At 37.8% G+C, this 23,141-nt stretch overlaps 1 protein-coding gene across 1 annotated transcript; it reads left to right on the top strand.

Moving 5' to 3' along the window:
• The first annotated feature begins 14 nt into the window (after positions 1-14).
• Positions 15-22,817, top strand: kbtbd12 (kelch repeat and BTB (POZ) domain containing 12). The gene is made up of 6 exons (XM_041224313.1): positions 15-124; positions 4,799-5,903; positions 7,189-7,459; positions 11,346-11,496; positions 18,860-19,057; positions 20,554-22,817. Exons 2-6 carry the CDS (start codon positions 4,849-4,851, stop codon positions 20,721-20,723), a joined length of 1,845 nt encoding a protein of 614 aa, XP_041080247.1. The 5' UTR covers positions 15-124; positions 4,799-4,848; the 3' UTR covers positions 20,724-22,817.
• Positions 22,818-23,141: the final 324 nt, after the last annotated feature.

Below are 23,141 nucleotides of genomic sequence, written 5' to 3'. Positions count from 1 at the left end.
TAGATCATGTAACAGTCAGATGTATTCCCCGTATCTTGATGCATGTAGGCCACATTTTTATTTTTGTTTTCAAGAGAATATAAAGTGCCATTTTTTAGCGTCGCCTGAAAGACAAGCGCACGTTGTAAGTAATTTACTGTAATGCATAACTATACTGCATGCGTTTTCCAGTGCATGTGTTGTGATTTATTACTCATCGAAATACGACGTTTGAATACATTGGAATTCGCTAAGGATTAGCCTTTAACACAACACGAGGGCTTTATTTTTAAATCAAACAAGCATATGAACCTATCAGGGTTGTAACATTAAAAGTGTATTTCTTCCAGAAAACCTTGTTGGAAATAGCTACTGTACTTGTTAGCACATTCCAAGAACAAACCACTTTTAAGCTTGATAATGCTTTAATCTACTACATGTAGAAATAAATATTACCTCAAGGCACAACACCCAGAAACCACAGTGTAGTTCTATAGAAGAGACCAAAATTGAAAGACACCTGTAGGTTAACAATAAATAAATAAGAACTGTGGCCTAATATAGCTTCTCTCTATGTACAATTGGGACATAACTTTCCATGTATTATTGGAAATACAGCAGTAAGCAATACCACATACAAAAACAGTGGCATTTATTACATCCACTTAACACTCTGGTGTCTCAGAGCTGTACAGGAGTGCTTTTGAATTCTGAGTTTTAAAAAGGTCACCATGATGTGAGAAAATGATTCCAGCATGTTTCTAAACAACAAGAATACATTTAATAAACATGACAATTTGTCAAAAAGTGCTGCAAACTTGCCACTGGAGCAAACGCTTAGTACATTTAAAACACCAGGTTTATTTGTGGGAATGGGCAATTCATTTTCTAAATATTTTGCTTTCAAACATCTGTTTCAAGAACCAGCTGCAGCAGCTGTACAAAAGCCGTGCATACACGGACACTGCAATGGGGAATTTGACAACCGCGGCTTCAACCTGAAACAAATATGGAAATAACAAAAATGTATGCCGACCCATGTAAAGTGTAGTACTATTCCTCCAGCCTGGCCCGCATTAAATCAAACCTTTGAAGCATTGCTTTCTATGGGGTGAAGGCGGTATAAATCATTCACCCATCTGTGAAATGGTTTAATATTAAATCTAAGCATTAGCACAGCGACTAATAATACTTCAAAATATCGTATCTCAAATATGATGGCCAGCACATCTAAAACAAGGATAGCATCACACTGTATAGTAATACTATTAAAAGCAACAGCAGCTAATGCATATATATATATATATATATATATATATATATATATATATATATATATATATATATATATATATATATATATATATATTATTTTACAGTTCGATAATTCACAAATTTGCCTCCTTCATGCTGTGGCCATGTTGACGGTATATTGTACTTTACTATACTATATTTATTCCCTTACTAACTCACTTTTTTCAATATTTCACAATTTGTTTGATGTGTAAGTCAGACTGTGAAGTAACGAGGAAACACTGTTCTGTGCCTTCAAAAAGTTTTTAAATTTAGTAGCAGTAACGTTTCCCATCAATGACTGATAGTGCTGCCTTTTAAAATAATATTTTAAATTCACAATTATTTTAATTTATTTGCAAATATATAAATACCTACATAAATAACAGCATATAATTGAATTGTTTAGCTTTGTAAAGGCTTAGGTCAATTGTACTGCGAACTCAATAATACAAATGAACAGTGGCCTGTTTGGCAACTTTCATTGTGTATTTAATGCATCAATGAAGAAATATGCAAAGCAAGTGCTAAAGATTTAAGTAATACAGCCAATGTGCATGCATATTATTTTAATTGTGCTTAATAAGGTTGGACGTTTTGAAGGGGTTACCCCAAGTGAGTTTTAACAGATAACAAAGCCTCATCTACCCTACCTTATTAAAAGCAGTATATAAAGAATTGCTAAATATAGTTATTGGAAGAGGCCTGTCGTGTTAAAAGGAATGATCCCCTGGTCGTGATGTGGTTTGGTGGGCATGAGTCCACAGGAAGCCATTATTCACTGCAGTCCAAGATGGTAAAAAAACATGCATTCACATTTAGTCTTTCTTTGGTTTCTTCTAGGAGATGGACCCCCAAAAGCTAGAGAGGTTTATAAATAGGTTACATCTGCATCTGAAATGTAATAGAGCTCCCACTGTCTGTGCAGCATGGACTTGTGGGTCTCAAACAGAATAAATTGAGATGAGATTTACAGCATTATGTCATTTTCTTTTCAAAGCAAGAAGAGCTAAAAGAGAGCAAATTATCTTGAAAATATCTCCTTCAAAGTTTGACGTAATCGGCTCGTTTGAGGTTGTAAATATTTGAAAGAGGCTTTCGTTGGTATAAAACAAGCATGTCAGCAACACACATCCACGGCTGTAAATTAAAAATCAAAGCTATCAGTATGCTGAAGAAGTAGATAACCATGACATCTATCCAAGTGTAAGTGTGATATACAGATGAATGGATGAGTGGACAGACAAACAAGCCCTTCGAACCCCAGAATCTGATATTATCAACAGGTGAGGCGATTGGCGATTGGAGAAGTGGTTTTCCATGTATGGAGAAATCTGTGAAGTGTGACATACATACATACATGCAACCACCTCCACTATATCCCCTTTATCAAATGTAGTTATTACCCTGATGAAGGGACGTGCTGCAGCCAGGAGGTCCGTTCACCTGACTTAAGACACAATCTATTTCGTCTTATCGAACACATTTCTTGAGATCTCTCCCAACCCCAGAGGCCTTTTGTATTCTTCAGTTCCTAGTAAGTTTTACCTGTCCTGATCTAGAATACCGATATATACTAAACTCATTGTGAAGAATAGAAGATGGGCTGGTATCCCATTCATTAAAAATGTATTTGATATGTTGAATGACCAGCAAAATGCAGCTGATTATTTGCATACTTACTGCCACACTAATAAAGCTAAAAAAATGACCAATGTTCTTTTGGTTTGGCACTGTATTCTCAGTATATTTGAGGCAATAGGCTCTATTGGGAGTTGAATAGCATTATTGTGAGAACAGGGGAAGCGGTTTTGGGATGTGAATGTATTCTGAGATCATGGCTGAGGGGCGCACACACTTAACTGGCTAGGAAAGTCACAGAGAAAGGAATAGTGTTTAATGGAAAATAAATAAATAAATAAATCACCCAAATTAAGAGGTAAGGTATTTGTGAAATCAGTTCTTGAAGACATAGGGCTATATTCACAAGGCATTTCCCCCTGTGTTCATTTAACACCATTTTTAAATTTAAACAAAACAATGGGCATGTTTACAATGACTTTTGGCATCCAGATGGAACATTCTTTTTCTAGAATGTTGATGTCATCGTACGGTCATGGTAATATACTTTTCTAACACAGGACATAACAACCCCCCCCGCCCCAAAAAATAAATAAATAAAAACCAGAAACCAGTAAAAAGAAAGCCATTGATGCTAAAAAGCTTTAAATAGATCATTTTTGGTTAATTCTAGAAATAAATAGGCACCCTAGTTATGAAATAGCATCTACTGACCGGGGTGCAGGCCTCTGTCACTATCTCTACACTGTATTAAAGTTCCTTGCATGGGTGACCAATGAATGAGACCCAGTTACATGATGGCAAAAGCTTTTATTGTACAAAGACGTTTTTAAAAACACTGTTATCCTTCAAGCTTAAGGGCACATTGTAGGAAATGAGCATTTGACTCCATTATAATTCTAATGAAATATTACATTGCTGCTGTTTCTCTTCCATACAAACTGAAAGGGCAGACATCTGTGAATCATTGAAACGTAATGAATTAATGAATCAATTTTGTAGCGTTTTAGGCAATACAGTTCAGGATTAGGTTTATTATCTAATTCCATCAGTACCATTTTTAAAAAAAAAAACACTAACATTGCAAATTAATAATTTACACCCAACTGTACATTTCAAACAAGGGGTTCTGATGACAAGATAAACACACAAGTTAAACACAAAGCAATGTCACAGAACCCTGGGATAGAACTACAGCCTTGAGTGTATAGTTCTGTTCATTTGTTCTAATGCAGTGGTACATGGTAACAATGGAAGTGTACTTACTGATTGGTATTTAAGGTGGTATCGTTGTTTTTTTAAGGAAGGAATGCTCACCCTAAGGAAGAAATGTGGAACCAAGCATGCATGTTTTTTGAAAAGCAGAACATAAGTTATACTATTGAAATTGTAGCGAACACAATTATTTAAAATCTTACCTGTTTTGCACTGCCATTAGCTACATATGCCTCAAATGTGCAGTTTTGAAAGAAACACATATTATAGCAAACCAAGATTTTCAATTTTAAACATGATATGTGGTACTACTTTAGGTTGAAGGACATTCTCAGTTTCTATGTCTTATTATCAGTCAATCTGTTACACTTGCACTTCCTGGGTTATTTCACCTAAGCAGCATTTTCTGGGCAAAGCATTTTACTGGCATGTCAGTCAATAAGGGTAGGTTAATTGTAGGAAAGAAGCCATTGAAGGGGCTGGATAATTTCATTCTCCAAGTGAAATGACCAAGCATGTGCAACACTAACTGGTGTCATACCACAGATCATATTTTATATTGAAAATCCATGTTTATCCATGTGTTTCTTTCAAAACTGACTATATAACAAATAGAAGTGCACAACAAATATGATTCGTGGAATTATTTTGTTAGCTACAATCATTAATAGGAATATTAAAGTTCAACTAACTAGGAATTTATAGTTTGAATTCATTTTTTTTCTTTTAGACCAAATGATCTGATTCTACGTATCTCAACAGTAAACTACTCTCTTCATTATGGATCACAAAGCTAAACACAGCCTGAAGTTAATAGACCAAATCAACAAAATGAAGGAGATGGACGAACTAACTGACGTCATCCTGATCGCGGAGGGGGTGAGCTTCCCTTGCCACCGGCTCATCCTGTCTGTGTTCAGCCCCTATTTCAAAGCCATGTTTACCTGCGGGCTGCAGGAGTGCAGCAGGAAGGAGGTGCAGCTTTTCGACACCTCGGCGGAGAGTTTATCTGTCATCCTAAACTATATGTACAACTCGGAGCTACACCTTACCAATTCCAACGTGCAGTATGTCAGCACTACGGCCTTCATGCTTCAAATGGACGACACATTCAAAACCTGCCAGAACTACATGATGGATCACATGGATGCCTCCAACTGTGTCGGGGTTTACCATTTTGCCAAGCAGCTTGGTGCTGAGGAACTTGCAGATCAGGCTAAAAAGTACCTGGACAAGCACTTTGCTGAGGTGTGCTTGCAGGAAGAGATACTGGACATCGAACCCCACCAGCTGTTGACTCTGATCACATCTGACAACCTTAATGTTTCCCGGGAAGAGAGCATATTGGACGTGGTCCTCCGTTGGATGAACCACAGCAGAAAAACGCGAGCCGAGCATCTTCCAGCCCTTCTGAAGCAAGTGAGGCTGGTTCTGGTGAGCCCAGCGTTCCTCAAGGAGGCCAGGAAGAGAAACACTGCCCTGCTGTGTAACTCTGAATGCCACAGCATGATCGATGATGCATTGGAGACCATCCAGACGGCAACCCGGCCTCACTCTCTCAAGCTGCGATACGGGATGGAGACGACAGACCTTCTGCTCTGTATTGGCAACAATGGCTTTGGTATAAAATCCAGACATGGAAACTATTCTGATGCCAGCTTCTGTTACGCTCCCACGACAAAGAGGACTTACTTTATGACTTCTCCACGATACGGGGACGCTCTGGGTTATGTCTGCACTGGAGTTGTGACTGAGAACGATGACATAGTAGTTGCTGGAGAAGCTGGAGTGCGGAAAATGTCTAGGCAGAAGACAAGGGATGTGGAGATTTGTAGGTTTGTGAGCACTGGGAGAAATACATCCTTCAGATATGACCACTAACATACCATTGATTAATCCAAGATAGTATTTATAGTGGTGGCCATGGATACTGTGTCATCTTAAAATTTTCCAGTAAATCTTAATATATGTTTTCAACAAAATATTTGCGCCCAAGGGATTACTTATTTTCCATTGAAAAAAAAAAAAATCTGTTTTTGAATAGTGTTTAATGTGATTTTGTCTAAAGGAATTTGAAAGATGCTTTTGTTCAATGCATTTTAGGAAGTAAAACATGAAGTCATCAGTGCTTGTATTTGATAATTTCCACTGTTCTGAAACGGAACAGGTCTTGTGACTGTAACAGGTACCATAAATACTGCTCAGGTCAGGTTTTTTACTGAAGATTCAGATAAGACAATTAGACCTGGCACTGATGGATATAGTAAGAGAGGTGCTGAAGCACTCATGGATAACACAGATTAAAGTTTTCATTCTTTAGAATGATTTAGACAGAGATCCCTGGCAACCTGATTAACCCCAATCCTATGTGCAATTGAAACAAAAGTCTTGAAGCACATTTGGTTTTTTTAAAAGCTTTTCTTTCTTTTTTTTTTTTTTAAACTAACGGGAAGCTGCTAATTGTTATAAAAAAAGCCCAAGTTCCACCTGTATTTTGGTCACAATGCAGCGTTTAGAATTACTTTGTATATCATTTTATATTTCGGGTATCACAGCCCACTGACTGGCAATGATATGCAAACTGAATCTAAACCAGAAAAATAATGCACTAGTTGTGATATACTCATACCAAGTTGCTCTTTGAGGAATGATCTGATTCATTGAGTGGTGGAGCAGACACCCTGTGGTACCATACTGTGTCAGTTCTACTGTATTAAGGCAACTGTGTAATATTTGTTCCAAATTAATTGTGTTGCCATTGCTGCTCAAGGCTATTGATAAACGGTTGAATCCTGGTTCCTTTGCTTTATATGATTTGGAAGGTGCAGACAATGGCCAGATAATAAAGAAAATTTGTCAGGCCTCCATTTGCATTATTCGTATAACACAAATCCCTTGTGGTGACACCCGACGTTGGAGGCCTGAATAAAGCTAATGGCCCTTAAGAAAGTTTACCACAGTAAAAACATAGCAAAGTGTAATAAAGCAGTGAAAGCATAGGTACGAATTCTAAATCCCAGAGGTATGGTACAACATGTAATGTTAAAGTATGGTAAATATATCATGTAACTGTGGGAAAACTGCAATGCTATAGTGGATGACAATGTTGTTATTTTACAGGTACGGGATCAAATCGAGAGGCTGTTGGGAAAAACTGTGCTCTGCTGAATTCAGAGAGCTGTACGCTTTGGGCACTGTGCACAACACGCTCTACCTCCTCGGCGGTCAGATGAAGCTGAAGAACCGCTTTGTGGTCACAAACAGCGTAGACAAGTTATCCTTGGAGGGGAACCAGTGGAGAAGCTCCCCTCCTTTGCCTGTGCCGTTAGCGTGCCATGCCGTGGTCACACTTAACAGCAAACTTTACGTCTTTGGAGGATGGACTCCACAGGTATGCTTTATTTTAGTTTTAAAAAAAAATTTGCAAACTCTAGGAGAACATTTCACCTAATATTAATCAAACATGAGAGACAAACAACTGGAGAGTATCATATACCTCCAATTATATGACACATGGAATCTGTCTGCCACTGTCAGAGGGGTAAAAAATCTTGTTATCCAGCAATACACAGTACCTTCTGGATAACCAAACATAATTGATCTGTAGAGACCGCAGCCTGTGAATTCTCATATGACATTCCCCTTAAGTTTTCCCCAGGGATGCTTTGTTTTTATTCGCAAAAGATCCCATTTCTAGTTGCGCCCCCGTCTGCCTGATATCATAAGCTATAGGAGGATACAGGCAGGCACAGAGTAGCCTAGATGTTTATGCTGTTACAACAATACAGCTGTTGTATTCATCTCGTTCCTTGACTGAGATAAATGCAAAGAACACAGTGCATGTGGAGCATTATTTATTTTGACAGCAATGATGCATTTATGCAATTATTGTACCACATTTATGTAAAACTTCTAATTTCCCCAAACATTTTCCTCTGATAATTAGTTCAATAAATTATGCTTTCTGTTGCCACTTGAAATTCAAGTTTCCTCCAGAGGCAATCAGAAGCTAGTGTCTCTGTTTCCTGAAACCTTACACTGTATTTAATTACAAATTAAACAGAGACTGAGTTTCAGTAAGCAGCCAATTCATTAGCGATTAATGGTTAACGTGGGCATCATTTACCAGAAGTTAATGATACTTCAAAGCTGTGTGATGGTAATTATAGTTTACAAATGGTCCATACATGTTAGCCACTGTGCTCATCCATTCATTACATAGCTCTCAAATGTGCAGTTTTGAAAGAAACACATTTTTCATTTTAAAATGTGATAATCTGCAAACAAATATTTCTTTAAAATACAGTAAGACCAGGTATATTTAAAAATGAAAATACATGTTAATTATAACTAAAAACTGCACATTTGCTGCCTATGTAGCTACTGGAAGTGCAAAATGGGTATGATTTTGTTAGCTACAAATATTTAAATCCAGCATCCTTCTTTTAAGATTCAAATAAAAAGTCTTTACCAGGATCTAGCCTGCACGATAAGTCGCTGCTAAAACGTGTGTTTCTTTCAAAACTGCACATGTGAGGAGAATAGTTATGTGACTATTTAAATAGCTTCAATCACTTTAAAGTGTATGTCACTTATATAACTTGACAGTGTTAATCAGCCTTTCTGTTGATTTCCTGTCTTCGCTTTACTTGAAATGCCTTTCAGTGATAGTTGAGATTCACTTGACTGATTCATCTTGGCTTATAAAACCAAATAAGCCAAAGGTAAAGCCAATAATAAACCAAATAAGACCTGTTAAATTCAAAGCAGTTCCTTTAAAAACATTTTTAAAAAATAGCTCTGTTGCTAACACTACATGATAAATATCAAAGCTTGCAATTGGAGGACATCATAAGGATATACTGCAGGGATGGAAATAAGACTCCTGCTGCATAGACGTTTCACCCATTACAGGTTTCACTGTACTAGCTTGATTAACCACAATATAGGTAACAAGCTCAGGTGTGCCTTATTAAACTCACACAAAACCAGCAATGCATTAAACTGCTATGCAATGGGAGTCTCGATTTACATAAGCAAACCAATTCTTTTTTCAGAATCTGAACCAGATGTCTTGATAAAAGCAGTCTTTATAAAGTTATTCAGAGCATATTTGCAGCTGTTATGTTATTATTGTACCATTATGCCAAATGTTGTGGGTGTTTTTTTTTTTTTTTTTTAATTCAGTTTGGATTAATTGAATACACTTTGGTATTTAGAAAACGTGTTAAAAAAGAAATCACACATGTATTTATCAAACCTTAGAAGCAGCTTGAATGAAAAACAAACCAAGCCCATTTGTTTTTGATCGTACACAAAGAAACCAATCAACTGCGAATGACATTGCTGAAATTCAATGAGTCACACTTCTTTACTTACAAGCGTGATTCGCTACCTCCTACACAAGCTAAATGTGATGAACTCCAATTCATTTGTATGGAAGAATGGTCTTATCTTGTTGATTTTTAAAAAGTACAACTTAAAAAGATAATGATTGCTTTTGAATAGCTGTAGTATATTTATTTGTGTCCGCATAAAATATGTATACCCAGTAACAGCGATATTTGAAACCAATAAATGAATATCCAATATAATTAAGAGCATTGTAATTGGCTTTTCACTTTCTTTTTACTGATGTTTGTAGTTATTTGGAGTCGTTCTTGCTGCTAGTATTAGAATGCTTTGGTCAAGGTGCATTGACTGCAGGTATGATTTCAGGAGATGCTCCACAGTTCTATTTGCCTGCCATGGTCAAGCTATATGAAATGCAGGTCAGCCAGCACTAGTGATCTGTACCTTTGGATCAAGTTAACCTTTGTTATGCTAACTTTTAAGTCATTAGTGCCTGATCAATAAAGTGAAAGGGCTTTAATCTGTTGCATGATGAAGTTGGTGGGTGAACACAAAGTGTAAACAAGACTTTTGCAGGAAACAAACATTGTTATATTGGAATCGATTGCAAATCATTATTTCTTATGTTCTGTTTACTAGGAATACATACATTGTTCTTTCAGGCAAAGTAAGCATTTGACCCGAGTCATACCTGTCTTAACAAGATGCGGGATCACCATGGATAGGCAGGGCACTGCAGATTCTACTGCATGAGTCTGAAGGGCATTTAAATGTGACCATTCCTCACTTAAAACACTGTCTAGTTCCATTAGGACAATCCTTGTATTCCATTGTGGCAGTCTGTCTTTCAAAAGTAGAAAAATAGGGTTACAAAATGTGATCATTTTCTTACCTGCATTCGATTCATTTGATTTGGTTTACAAGTTTTGTTTCTGTTTTTCATCATTGAAACTGATTTGGAAAACGTTTGCGCTCAGCAATATAGTCTCTGTAAAGACTGTTAAAACATACGTTGACTGTAGTTTGTTCCTTACTAGGGATTTTTGTATCTAATTTGATTATTTGTCACACCTTCTATACCTCTGTGAGCTTCCCTGCTGGCAATTGCGTTGTGATGTGCTAATGGAGTTAATTGCTGCTGCTAACGAGAGGCAATGAATCTGACTATTTCATTGCACGGAAACTTGCACATGTGTTGAATAGGAGACTAATTATCAAAGTAGTTTCACTCTCTTGTCTCGATGATGCAATAGACCCTTGTGGAGAAGTAACTGGAAACATGTCTTTGGTATAGAAAATATTATTGTAAACTTCACCATGGAAACAAGACAAGAATCAGAAACCATTATTCAGTCATTCAATCTTGTACACCCAATTTACTCTAACGAATCAGTATTTATTTTTTATACAGAACACCGGTCAACCTCACACCTCTCAGACCTCCAGCAAGGTCTGTCACATGTGCTGTCTTGCCCATCGTGACTAAAACTAACTGGCAACTGGGCAATGCAGCTTTTATATACAGTATGTTAGGGATTTGCCCAACAATTTATCATGTTTGGGTCTGCCTATATACACACAATTGGGTAGCTCCAATATTAGTTTACCAGCTGGCTGAAAAATATACTGATGGCCACCCCTGTAGAGTCTCAGACCCTGATAGGTGCTGCAAATGAACAATTGGATAGAATCTAATGACAAGATGAAAAACAGATGAAAGGTCGGGGAAGTGACAGCGATGTGCTTGGTTTTCAGACTGCAATGGATGTGCTTTTGTTTTTGTTCTCCCCATCTCTCTCCCTCTCTCAATGAATGGCTTGTTTGTGTGCGTGTGTGTGTGTGTGTGTGTGTGTGTGTGTGTGTGTGTGTGTGTGATGCTCTCTCAATGCCCCTCTATTACACGCCTGTCGTTTCTCATTACACAGACAGATCATCCGGACGACGAGCCAGATCGGTTGAACAATCGCATGTTTCAGTTCGACCCTGGCAGAGACAAGTGGACGGAGTGCAGCCCCATGAAATACTCCAAGTACCGCTTCAGCTCGGCCGTTGTCAACAGCGAGATTTATGTCTTGGGTAAGGGGGAGCTTGCTTCATAACAGCCAACCTTGTTTTTTTTATTTATTTCCTTGTTCAGATACAACACTTAAGTTGTTACCGGGGTCTGTCAGGACCAGAGTAAACCCAGGAGGGGTGAAAGTGATTTGTATGTCTGTACAATGTTGGTAACAAAAGTCAGGCGCATCTTGAATTGTACAACTATGTTAAACTGGGCCCCACGGTGTAGCAGTGTGAGGTGTCTCACCAAACTGATTAATCACCTTCTCTAGTGTTTAGGCCGCTCCTCTGTTTATAACCCTCCCCCACACACGGATGGACAGGAATCCGACCAATCACAGCACGCCATCTCAACACCTACCTCACATGCTCAGCCTAATGACATGAAAACAATCCAATAATAGAGACAACAGAAAACCCCTCCCTATTAACGGGCGCTCCAAGGGTGGTTGATGTATTCCTACCCCAACCAATCCTGACAACCTAGTACAGTGTTGTGGTGACTGTAGCTACAGCCACGTTGCCCATACCGATGACTATAAACACTACACGTTACAGTACGTACTGTAGGTCTGTGAACAGTGCTTCAGGTTTTTTCTGTCGTTTTCAAGAGCACAACATCAGTGACTAGTCAAAAGAACCTAACAACATCAGTAATAAATTCCATTGAGACACTGTTATATATTAGATTATCTCCTTGGACCCTTACCAAACCACTGTACGACCAGCAATGGCAACATAACTGCATCTTGTCCCATGTTGTAGACTAGTACTGTTACAGCAATGGATCACTCCTGTATATTGGTTTATACTGTGAGACCATTTACATCTCAAAATATGAAAATGCTACCACTTAGGTGCCATTATACCAATGGCTATTGTGTCAGCCCTTGTGCCATCATCGCCCCACGCTTAGCCATTGCTTTGCCCTAATAGTGCAACTGTATAGGATCTGCATAAGATTTATACTCAGCTGTATAAATTAATTTTAAAAAGGCATGGGAATGGTTTACAAATGTATTATACAATGGCAGGGATTATCCTATTCATTTTAGTGAGCTGTGTGATATATCTGTGGCGATATCTCAGGACGTCAAAATCATTGTATAATTGCAATGTATTGCAGCCTTCATGGATGTGGGTCATTGTGACATTTTGTTTTGCATTGTGACACTATATTCTTGTTTATACTGTCACACTATCCTGGGGATTGTGCAGGGTAATTCTGTTCCATGCAATTCTACATTCAACCATCATTTTAGTAAAAGCATTGAGCCAAAAAAAAACAAAAAAAACATGTGTTTTTCCAGTAATTTCCAGGAACTTAGTTGATACTGGTCATCTCATTTAGTTACATTATGACACTTCAGTACAATATGGGCAGGATGAATGATGGAAAACTAAATTTAAAAAAAAAACTGAAAAGAACTAATGCAAATAAAAAAGGCCTCATGCATTCAACATTTTTTTTTTATTAAAATGAAAAACTAGAGAAGTGTCACTTTACTGGAGTAATCAATGTAGTTAATGTAAGCTATGCATGTACTGTTTCTTTTCTGATTAAATACATTTATTAACTGCACTCGAAGGCAGACACGGTGCTGCGTTATTTTATGTTCACAAAACATTTTGTATGTATGCGACACATGGGCAGTGTGTTGCATGAGAAATTGGTTATGCCTATTGAATCCCTGTTTAAAGTCTGTTTGTGTCCTGATACGATCCATACAAAGAAATGTGCAGTCCTATAAATTCTGCATACTGCTTTATTGTTGCAAATCCAGCTATATCTGTTTTATTTTAGTCCATTGTGATTGCATTGAAAACAGGGAAAAGCTTGATGAAGAGAATTCTGTTACGAGGCAGGCAGCTGATTGTGATGTCACTGTTTGGAATTTACTTTGAACTCTTACAGGTGTCTCAGGGATGATTTTTTAAAGCAGGTGACGTCTACCATACCGATATTGAGAATAGCGCATGGTAAAACCTCAATATGGTATGGCTGATGCAGTGAATTAGGTTTCTTTGTCATGTGTGGCATATAGCAGGGGAAACATGCGCTCTGATTGTCTGAATGATCCTCAGCAATCTATAATCTGCAATATTGAGCTTCTATAGAGCCCATGGCCCATTCTGCATAACAGACTTTTCTGTGTTTTTCCACGGCCCGCTTTCCCGTGGAATGGCCCCTTATTCACCCAGGCCAATTGAAACTCCTTTGCATTAGTGTGGTCCTGGCTGCCCATGATGGCTCTACACCCAATGACAAATATATGGCTTGTATCGTCTTTTGTCAAGCTCCTGTATGTTAGGTTATTTGTTTTGTCAATTTGACTGCAGAAAATCCTCACTGGAATCGTTGGACCCCAATGGATAATGATGGTTCAAGTCTACTGACATGTGTAGCCTATTGTGAAAAGAAACAGACTTTCAATTCGAACAGTGCTCAGGTAGTATTGTGGGCTATTTAGGCCATTCTCCATTTATTAGGTCTGCTGAAAGAGAAACCCTAGTTGGAATTCCACTTTTTAATTGTCTGGCTTTTTAAAAAGTTCATTGTTAACAGCTTTCCTATAAATGAAAACGGTTTAAAGTTGCTTGATTGTGTTGCTGGTAATGAATTCAAATATAATTAACAGCAGAAATGTAGTGATGTGATGAAGTTTTCTTTTTTTATCCCTGCATTTTCACATGAGGTGAGCGTAATGGGTTGTTGGTTGTGTTAACTTGTAAAAAGGAGCTTTGTGCTGCAAAAATAGAGCACCAATTCAAATATTCTTGGAAGAGAACCAGAATCTAAGGGGTATGCTGGGAGAAGTGGGTTTAATCCTTTCAAGGGGCTGGCATATTTCAGAATCTCTATAATTTAAATTTGGGAACCTCCCATTATTCCTGAAACAATTCAGGAAAAGCAATTTTCCTTGTGTGAATAGATTAAGTTCACTTCCAGTTTTATAGGTGTGGACCAAAGCCTTTTGATTAAAACTGTGCTAGTCTCTTGAGAGCCTGTCATGTGCAGGGTGGCTGCAGTGTTCTCAGCAGTTAGACTCAGGTAGACATCAATTTGTTTTTTGTTCACTGTGAAACAATGGTAACTTAATACAGACCATTCCAGTGAACCAAATTTCCCAGGTCAGACATGCAAATTCACATAAAAACCTGCAGACCAGCGACAGTTAATGTACAACGCGCAAAAAAACAAAACAAAAAAAAGAATGTAAGATTTGATCGACTGTGCAGTTATCAGCCACAAGTCATGTTTGTAGAGTTAATATAGTATGTAGACTCCATTCATTGATGGGTTCTCAATTCAAGTCACAAATGATATCATTTTAAATTAAACAATGTTGTTGTTTTTTATTGATTCGAAACGTAATTTTAATAATTTCGGTCAGATTAATCATTATCTAAAATTATTTCAAGCAAGTGTGATGCCCTTTATCAAACGTTGGGTCCTAGTTCCGTGGCAATTTTACTTTTACCAGGCACAGACCAAGGAAGATTGAATTAATAATATATGTCAAACAAACAATGACATAGCATGGAATTCTAAATACAGACTGAGACCTAACAAGGACAGGCGACAGCAGCAGGGCCGGATATATATATAAGATATATATATATATATATATATATATATATATATATATATATATATATATATATATATATATATATATATATATATATATATATATATATATATATAGTGGGTCTGTTTAGGCTGTTGCCAAGATGTTTGAGAAGTTTGTATGGAATAGCCCAAAGTGTCGTGGATCAGCAGTGCTGCATGTAGAATCAGGTTTTCAGCAGGTGCCCAGTCTCACACTGCCTGCCAGACACATCACACTTTCAGATAAACAACATCAACGCAGAGTGTGCAGGATTCTTGGAGGACATGCCTGGATCTTCATGACAGTCGGCAGAGCAAAACTGCAGCAGCATTGAATACAGTGCTTTGCTTCTTAACTACCTCAATCAAACATGGTCACTGGCATCCCAATCACTGGGATCCTTTGAGAAGAATTGCTACTAGGACAAGTATAGGTAGTCCAGATGGCCTCCTCTAGTCTTCATATGTATTATAAAACAATTAATATTACAGATACCAAGTGTTAAACTTAGCTACTTACAGTCTCCACCACAGACGGAATAACCAAATTTTTTATTTTTATTTTGCTGTGACACATTATCGTGGTTTTATTGTGATCATGTCAAAATGGAAATTCTGCTTTATGTTTAAACCAATCAAAGCTTATATCACGGGTGGACAAAGTTGGCTCCGCCATTCATGTTTTTTGGTTCAGCCCTCTTCTAAATTGTTTAATTGAATCAATTAAACCTCCACCCAGACTGTGAAGTAGTTAATTGTATCTTTTTACCTGTTAACCCTGTCGTCCTCCAGGACTGTGATTGGACATGCCTGTTTTATATTGTCTCAGTCTTTCTTCTGTCTCGCTGATGTTACGTTACTCTAAATAACATGGGGAAAAAACACTTGGCGTAGTTTGAAACATGTTTTGTGGTTTTCTTCTAGTGGTTTTCGTGCTTAAAAATATATATTTTTAAAATGTTTTTGTTGTTGGTAGATTTGACTTCAACTGTAGCAACCAGCACAGAACTCTTGACATATAAAATGAATCACTGTGTTGTCCCTTTCTACTTTGATTACGTCTTCAGTTTGATTTCTATAGTTCTACAGTGAATCCATTCTCTGTCTGGAATACACAGACCCCAGGAAGCTGGTTTCTGGATGTTTACAGTAGCTGAACAATAAATAACCTTTTACTTGATATTGGTATTGACCCCTGTGGAAGACTTACAGATTGTGCGGCTGACTGCACTGCAGAGAAAGTACTGGATTCTAAAAACCAGGCTGCTCTTTCAATTCTGCGGCCCTGGCCTGACCCCTTCCCTTTCACAACAAAACACAAAACAAAAGCATCATTGAGAAGATTTTCTCAGACCAAAGAGCAACTGAGAAATGGACTCTTCCAACTCAATGCAGCATCCAGCCTCCTCTGCCTTGCAGAAGAAACTGCTATAAAATCAGACACTGACTTTGTTTTCAGGATTGCTGTAAATGGCTTTGGAATAAGAAGAAAGTGAAATGGCTGCCTGGTTTTCTTCATCATGTATTTGCCTATAATATAACACATATCCTAGAGATGCCAATACTCTTATTTTCCAAGTAATTTCCTTTAAGAAGTTTTAAGCTGTTAGGTATCATTTAAATGGAATATAATTATTCACATTACACATATGTTATCAATACATTTTATTCACTTTGCCTTTTTTCTTAGAAATGTGTCATGTCTACAGTGAATTGTGGGATTGTAGTCTTGGACAAGAGGCAATAAACTCGACGAAGAAGACATATTTCCCAGTGAACGTGACAAATCAGTTATATCAATTGCCAGTTTTGTAAAAAAAAAGAAATTAAAAAAAAAAAAAATACAGTTTACAGCAATGTCGAAATCCCTGGGTGATAGGTAATAGGTCTAAACGTTTGTCGTTGACCTTATTAATTTCTAAATGTCATACTGCTTCTAAAGAGATGTCTTTTTGTCACGCAGGTTGCTGGACACATTTTATGAATGGCTAAATTGTCCTAAATCCAGAGCCCTGACCCTTCTCTGTGGAGTGACTTGAGATTCAATCTGCCTACACTATGAAGCTTCAACACCTGGCAGCAGCAAACTGTTACCTGATCTATCCCTGCCAATGTGTATCGTTCTTAGATTAAGTGATTAAGGGAACAAATCCACTTAATTATTCCTGGATTTGAATACCAGATTCAACTGGATTAATTTTACTCAAGTGTGACAACAATACAATAGTTATTCAGACTCCCAGGTGACACAGCACAGGTGGAGAAAAGGGGAATTTATAACAGGCAAGATAGAACCCATGTACCTGCTCTGAATACAACTCTCAGATATTAAACTGTGAAAGTGTCCACAATGCTTTAAAGTTATTTACAATGTATTTTATTTTAGTTTGTTTTATTTTCTGCAGGCTGATCAAAGTAAGTTGTGGGATCTATTCAATAATTTAAAAGCTTGGAAGCTATATACACTGTTTAATTATTAACATCAGGCAATAATGAGACTCAAATAAACTATATACAGGGTGGGGCAAAAGTCACACAAAATGGTTACTTAATGCAGTAAATTCTCCAACTGTCAACCTTATTTTTGCAAGCACCTTTGATTGCACCTGATATGAGCATTGAGCAAATATATGCCCTGGAACAAGCATTAACTTAGGATGAACTTTTCTTCTGTGTTGTTCTTGTGTTTTTAATTGGGTAGTGGAGATAGACAGAGGGAAGGAGACACTTTTTACATAAAGTGGTGAGGGGATGGAATGGGTTACCTGGTCATCCTTTAAGACCCAGCTTGACAAAGTTCTGAGATCAATTGTCTACCTGGAACTGGACGAGTTTGGATGGGTCAAATGACCAACTCTCAATCTTACCTTTTCGTGTGTTCTTAAGTAAAGGAAAAAAAATACTGGCATACATTGCACAGCTTTTAGCCACACACTTTGTAACAACTAAAGAGAGAGAGAGAGAGAGAGAGAGAGAGAGAGAGAGAGAGAGAGAGAGAGAGAGAGAAACCCCTGCAGGGTCAGTTTGGACTACACTTCTATGTTAAAACCACCAAATCTGATGTATTCTAACTATAATTATAAATGTGGCTCAAATCATTAATAATCTGAGGCTCTGTAACTGCCGATTAGAGTCGACACAATACAGTCCAGCGCAACCCACCTCCAAAATCCAAAAATTTCAAAAATGCCATCACAGCAAATATAATGTTCAGCCACCATTCTCTCAGATCATTGACCACATGCTTCTATTCCCTACCACATTTATTCAGTCCAAGTCTTAGCCTACCCAAGAAAATACCAGCTTTAATGAGTTCATTATAGAAAGGCCCAGTGTTCGGTACGGCTCTAAAGTGCCCAATTCCATAAATCATTTACACTGCCTGCAAATTCCTATAGATTGAAATGCAATTGCTGCTATTTCTGTTGTGTTCCACTTGAATTAATTTATTTAAATTACCTTCAGTTTAGAAAAATCATTGCAAAATAACAAATTGTTTTTTTCAGATTATTCATATGCAATCCTATGCAACCCTATTAAAATGCACATGCATTTACTTCAATGTTTAAGTGTTATCTATAAATCTTACCATTCACTTTATAGGTCTCAAATGTGCAGTTTTCAAAGAAACACATGCTAGGAAATATGTGTTTTTATAATATCCACTTATGCTTTCATCACAATGAAAAGGGGACCAGAGATGAGTTTGCTTGTAGGAGGAAAGAAAGCCCTTAGCTATAACTCTTTAACTGTCTTTGTGTCATGCAGGTGGTATAGGGTGCCTCGGTGCTGACCGTGGTCAAGCGAGAAGATGTCTTGATAACGTGGAGATTTACAACCCCGACGGAGACTTCTGGAGGGCAGGCCCTGAAATGCCCTTGCCCCTTCTCTCCCTCCGAACCAATGCTACCAGCGCGGGCGTGGTCGAAGGCAAGCTGTACGTCTGTGGGGGCTATCATGGGGCAGGTAAAAAAACAAATCAAAAGAGATCTACTTGGGGCTGCTGAGTGGCACATCCAGTAAAGGCACTCCATGTACCATGTAGTTTGTACCTGATAGCCTGGAGATCACAGGTTCAAATCCAGGCTGTCACTGCCAACTGTGTCCATGGGTTCCTAGGGGGTACCACACAATTGGCCAAATGCCACCCAGGTAGTGAGAGATTAGGCTGACAGGGGATTCCACAGTTCATCATTTTTTTTCACGGTTCAGTTTTTTGATCTGCACATGTGTAAAGCACATATTTACATGCATGACAGATTACATCTTTACATGCTACTCCAGGAAGGGAATTAATTTGTTCAGTAGTCCCAGGATACATTAAGGTAACCTTAAACAAAGCAGATTGCGAGTCTTGCTTTATTGCAAACTCAACACTGCTCTGAAGTACTAGTGTAAAAACGGTACTCGTCACATTGTTGATGCTGAATCACTGGGATCCTTTAAGACACATCCTGTCAGGGTTTTCAATCAGTCACCTGCTAGGAACTGGACAAGCACGCTGTAGATGGGCTGAACGGCTGACTCTCATTCATACGTTTTCTTTTGTTCTTTTGGAGTGTTTGTCATGTTCAATTTCATTGCTCACACTGGAGATGTGCATTGCCAAATGAATCTAATCGTACAGATTATGGCAATTGTCAATGCTTTGTTTTTACCAATGTATGTTAACTTTGACATGGGAGTTTTTTGTTGGAGCTACGTATATTATACATGTGTTTTATACTGTAACTATAAAAGGAAATCAATTTTGACCTAGTTAAGAAAAAAAAAAACATAGATTACATGTTTGCAGTTGGACCAACATGAAAGTGGTAAAAAAAAAGAGAAAGCAACAACTGTTTCCCAGTACCTATAGGAGTAAATATGTGTCCTGATTCTTGGAAACCCACAATTTTTTAGAATTACCTTGAAATGAGTTAATAAATGACCAGTTCAGTGCTTAACCCCTCTGTTAAAGCTGCACACTTTGAACTTATAATTGTCTGTGTTTAGTTCAGTATTATTGCATACACCAAGTGCTGGTTTCACAGACTCTAATTGACAAGTATGACTCATTTATCTCTGGTTGATGTTCTATTGTCGCTCAATGACGTTCCGGACCGTCTTGAGTCTCAGGTGGGCATCCGCAGTACAGTATCCTTACTTGTGTGGGCGCTTTAGCTTTTTAAAATTAACTTTGAAACTTTGTTTTAAAATGTGCACACTTCTTTCTTTTCACTTAAAAAAAAAATGTTAACATTATAATTGACCAAACTTTTTTTATTTTTGATCTTGCTTTTTTTTTTTTGCTTTGAGATACTTCTTGGATTGTTGCTTGTTATAAGCAACACCATTTGTGTAAGTAGGATGTGCCTGGCTTTACAAGGACTATAAAAGCACCCCCTAGAATAGAATAGTAGAATATCTTGAGTTGATCTTATCATTGATTTGTTGTTTTGTTTATTTTGGAAACCCCACAGATCGCCAAGAGGTCATTATCAAAGATATCCTGGAGTTGGACCCCTGGAATAACCAATGGAACGTGGTGGCACACAATGCCCTCATGCATGACAGCTATGATGTCTGCCTCGTGGCCAGACTGAACCCTAGAGATCTGATCCCTCCCCCCTCAGACCTGTTGGATGAGTGAGCAATGGGGTGGGCTGTCCATCACTGTAGAGGGTGGTTTTATAAAATATACTTTAGATATGAGGAAATCATCCCAAATGGAAGATGCATTGTTCACTGTTTAACTATCTGATAAAGTGTGATTGCTTTCCTGTGGATTTTACTCTGGGGGGGTGGGGGGGTGGGTTAGGACGATGCCAACCCCTTTTAATATTTTGGAGTACTAGTTACTAGCTTACCTCATAATGTAGCAGGGGTCTTAAACCTCAACAGATGGCAGTAACATGAGCCTTGTTAGCGCAGCATGCTAACTTACTTTCTTGGCAAGCCTTTTACTTGGGTTTGATGGTCTTGGCTTTGCCTGCAGGCTGGAAACCACCATACAATCTGTCAGACTCGGCTTGAGTGAGACACTGGACCGAGTGGCAGGAGGATCAGGTCAGGACTGAGGGAAGCTCTTTGCCAATACCTCCCAGAGAGGAAGCTGTTCAGATTTCCTACAAACATTGCATTCATGTAACTCTTCAAAAAGAATACAGTGCATTTATTTTATGATTCGTTTAAAAATCACACCATTTGCCATTGTTTTAAATAATCACATCACGTTGGCAATGAGTCTCCCTCCTTTGGTCTTGATCTTGCATTCTGAGTAATATTATGTCTGAATAGTGTATTAAGAACTATTGGAAGATGTGATCTAATTGGACGTTTTTAACCAATGTATTTTCAAGTGCATAGAGCTAACAAGTTGACTCCAGGAGACCCTGCTACTAAGCATTGTCATCATTTCTTAGGTCTCACAGGTACCTGTAGAAAAGATGCACATTAAGGTAAAGGTGAATTAGATATTAGTGTAGAAAATGCATCAATTGCTCCTTGCAGGTATTTTAATGCTACACATCTGGATTACCACATTCTACTGCACTGCAGTGTGTATGAAGTCACAGTAAAAACATAAAAGAAAAGCAGCATCTGTTAAATAGAATGTGCTTATGTGAAGTATCAGGGAGTTAAAGTTTTTGCAAAAGGAAATAAATGGCACCCATTTTGGTAGATTTTTCTATTTAATTTTAATAGCTATGTGATGGGATACTATCCCAACACCCAAGAAGAGTCAAGTCAAAAGTTGCTTTTTTTTTTTTTCCTTTTACAAGAACTCAAACGCCCAGAAGCAACTTTTTGTATTTTCAAAGTGAACTGTGCTTCTTCATGATTGGAAATTCAGCAATGAAAGGAGTAAGGCGTTTGACAATTTTGTGTTCACTAATAGCTATGAAGAATTACAGCTCAAAGTGAAATACACGCTAGCCATAATGTGTGTCAAAGAGGAAAACGTAAGATCTACAGGGTTATAGTAACACATATTGAGTAAGAAAATCTGGAATTATTACATCAGCTCTGTGTAGAGTATTTTCGGTTAACCAACAATCACACGCTTCTGATTAATTTCACTTTGTGTGTTTCATTCTGCCAGAGGTAACTTGCAATCTGCTCCCTTACAGACGTGAGCAGCTGAGAGATGGCACTGTCTGTCAGCAGGCCTGTTCTCAGCTGCAGTACAAACTCTGTTTCCACAGCCATTCCAATTGAATCTCGCCCATCAATCAGAACGCCATTCAGAACTTCATCCAAGAATTCCATGTCTCAGTAGCTTGGGTCTTTCTGCAGCAGCCCTTGGAAGATTGCATTTTATTCAGCTCACCTGGAGGAAGGTAGACTGTGTAGCGCTGAACACCCACAGATGTTCTCTGTTTAACTGTAACTGTTGTCTCTGCTACTGGGTCTGGTTAAGTGCGGAGGTGGTTCCTATAATTCTTATTTGGGACAGGATTTTTTTGGCATTGTGCTCTCTTTCGCTTTCTTGCTAATATTTTGGTGTTTGTTGTAGCCTAATATTATATATTCTGGGAAAACATCACATCATTCTACAGTTACAGACAAAAGTTTTGCATCATCCTATAGAATTAACTCATTTTGTTTCATAAAGTCGAATGAAACCTGTTGAATAATGTTATGTTAACATATTGAAATACATACCGCTTTGTGGTTTTCTATATACTGACAATACTCACAATTAAAAAATTGACATTTTGAAATTTAACATGAAATACTGCATTGCTATTATGGCTTCTGGTAGACTTTTACAATATAATTTTGTAGTTTCTTTGATTACATGAAATATCTAAATTATGTTCATGTAGTTTTTTTTTTTTTGTTTTTTTTATTAGGTCTCACTCCTAAAATTGTAGGTGATGCAAAGCTTTTGTCCACAGCTGTAAATTCTCCTGAGACAGCCAAGGTTGACATCACATTACTTATATAATACTGTTAGAAAAGAACAGAAAGTTCTGTACAAAACAATGACTTGAATAAACACCAACAATGTGAACTAATTCAATATCTGTGCATTCTTATTTTGGAGGGTAAATGTGCAAACCAG

Source organism: Polyodon spathula, chromosome 23 (assembly GCF_017654505.1).
Source record: "Polyodon spathula isolate WHYD16114869_AA chromosome 23, ASM1765450v1, whole genome shotgun sequence".
NCBI classification, from domain to species: domain Eukaryota; kingdom Metazoa; phylum Chordata; class Actinopteri; order Acipenseriformes; family Polyodontidae; genus Polyodon; species Polyodon spathula.
This window is presented reverse-complemented; position numbering and strand designations above follow the sequence as displayed.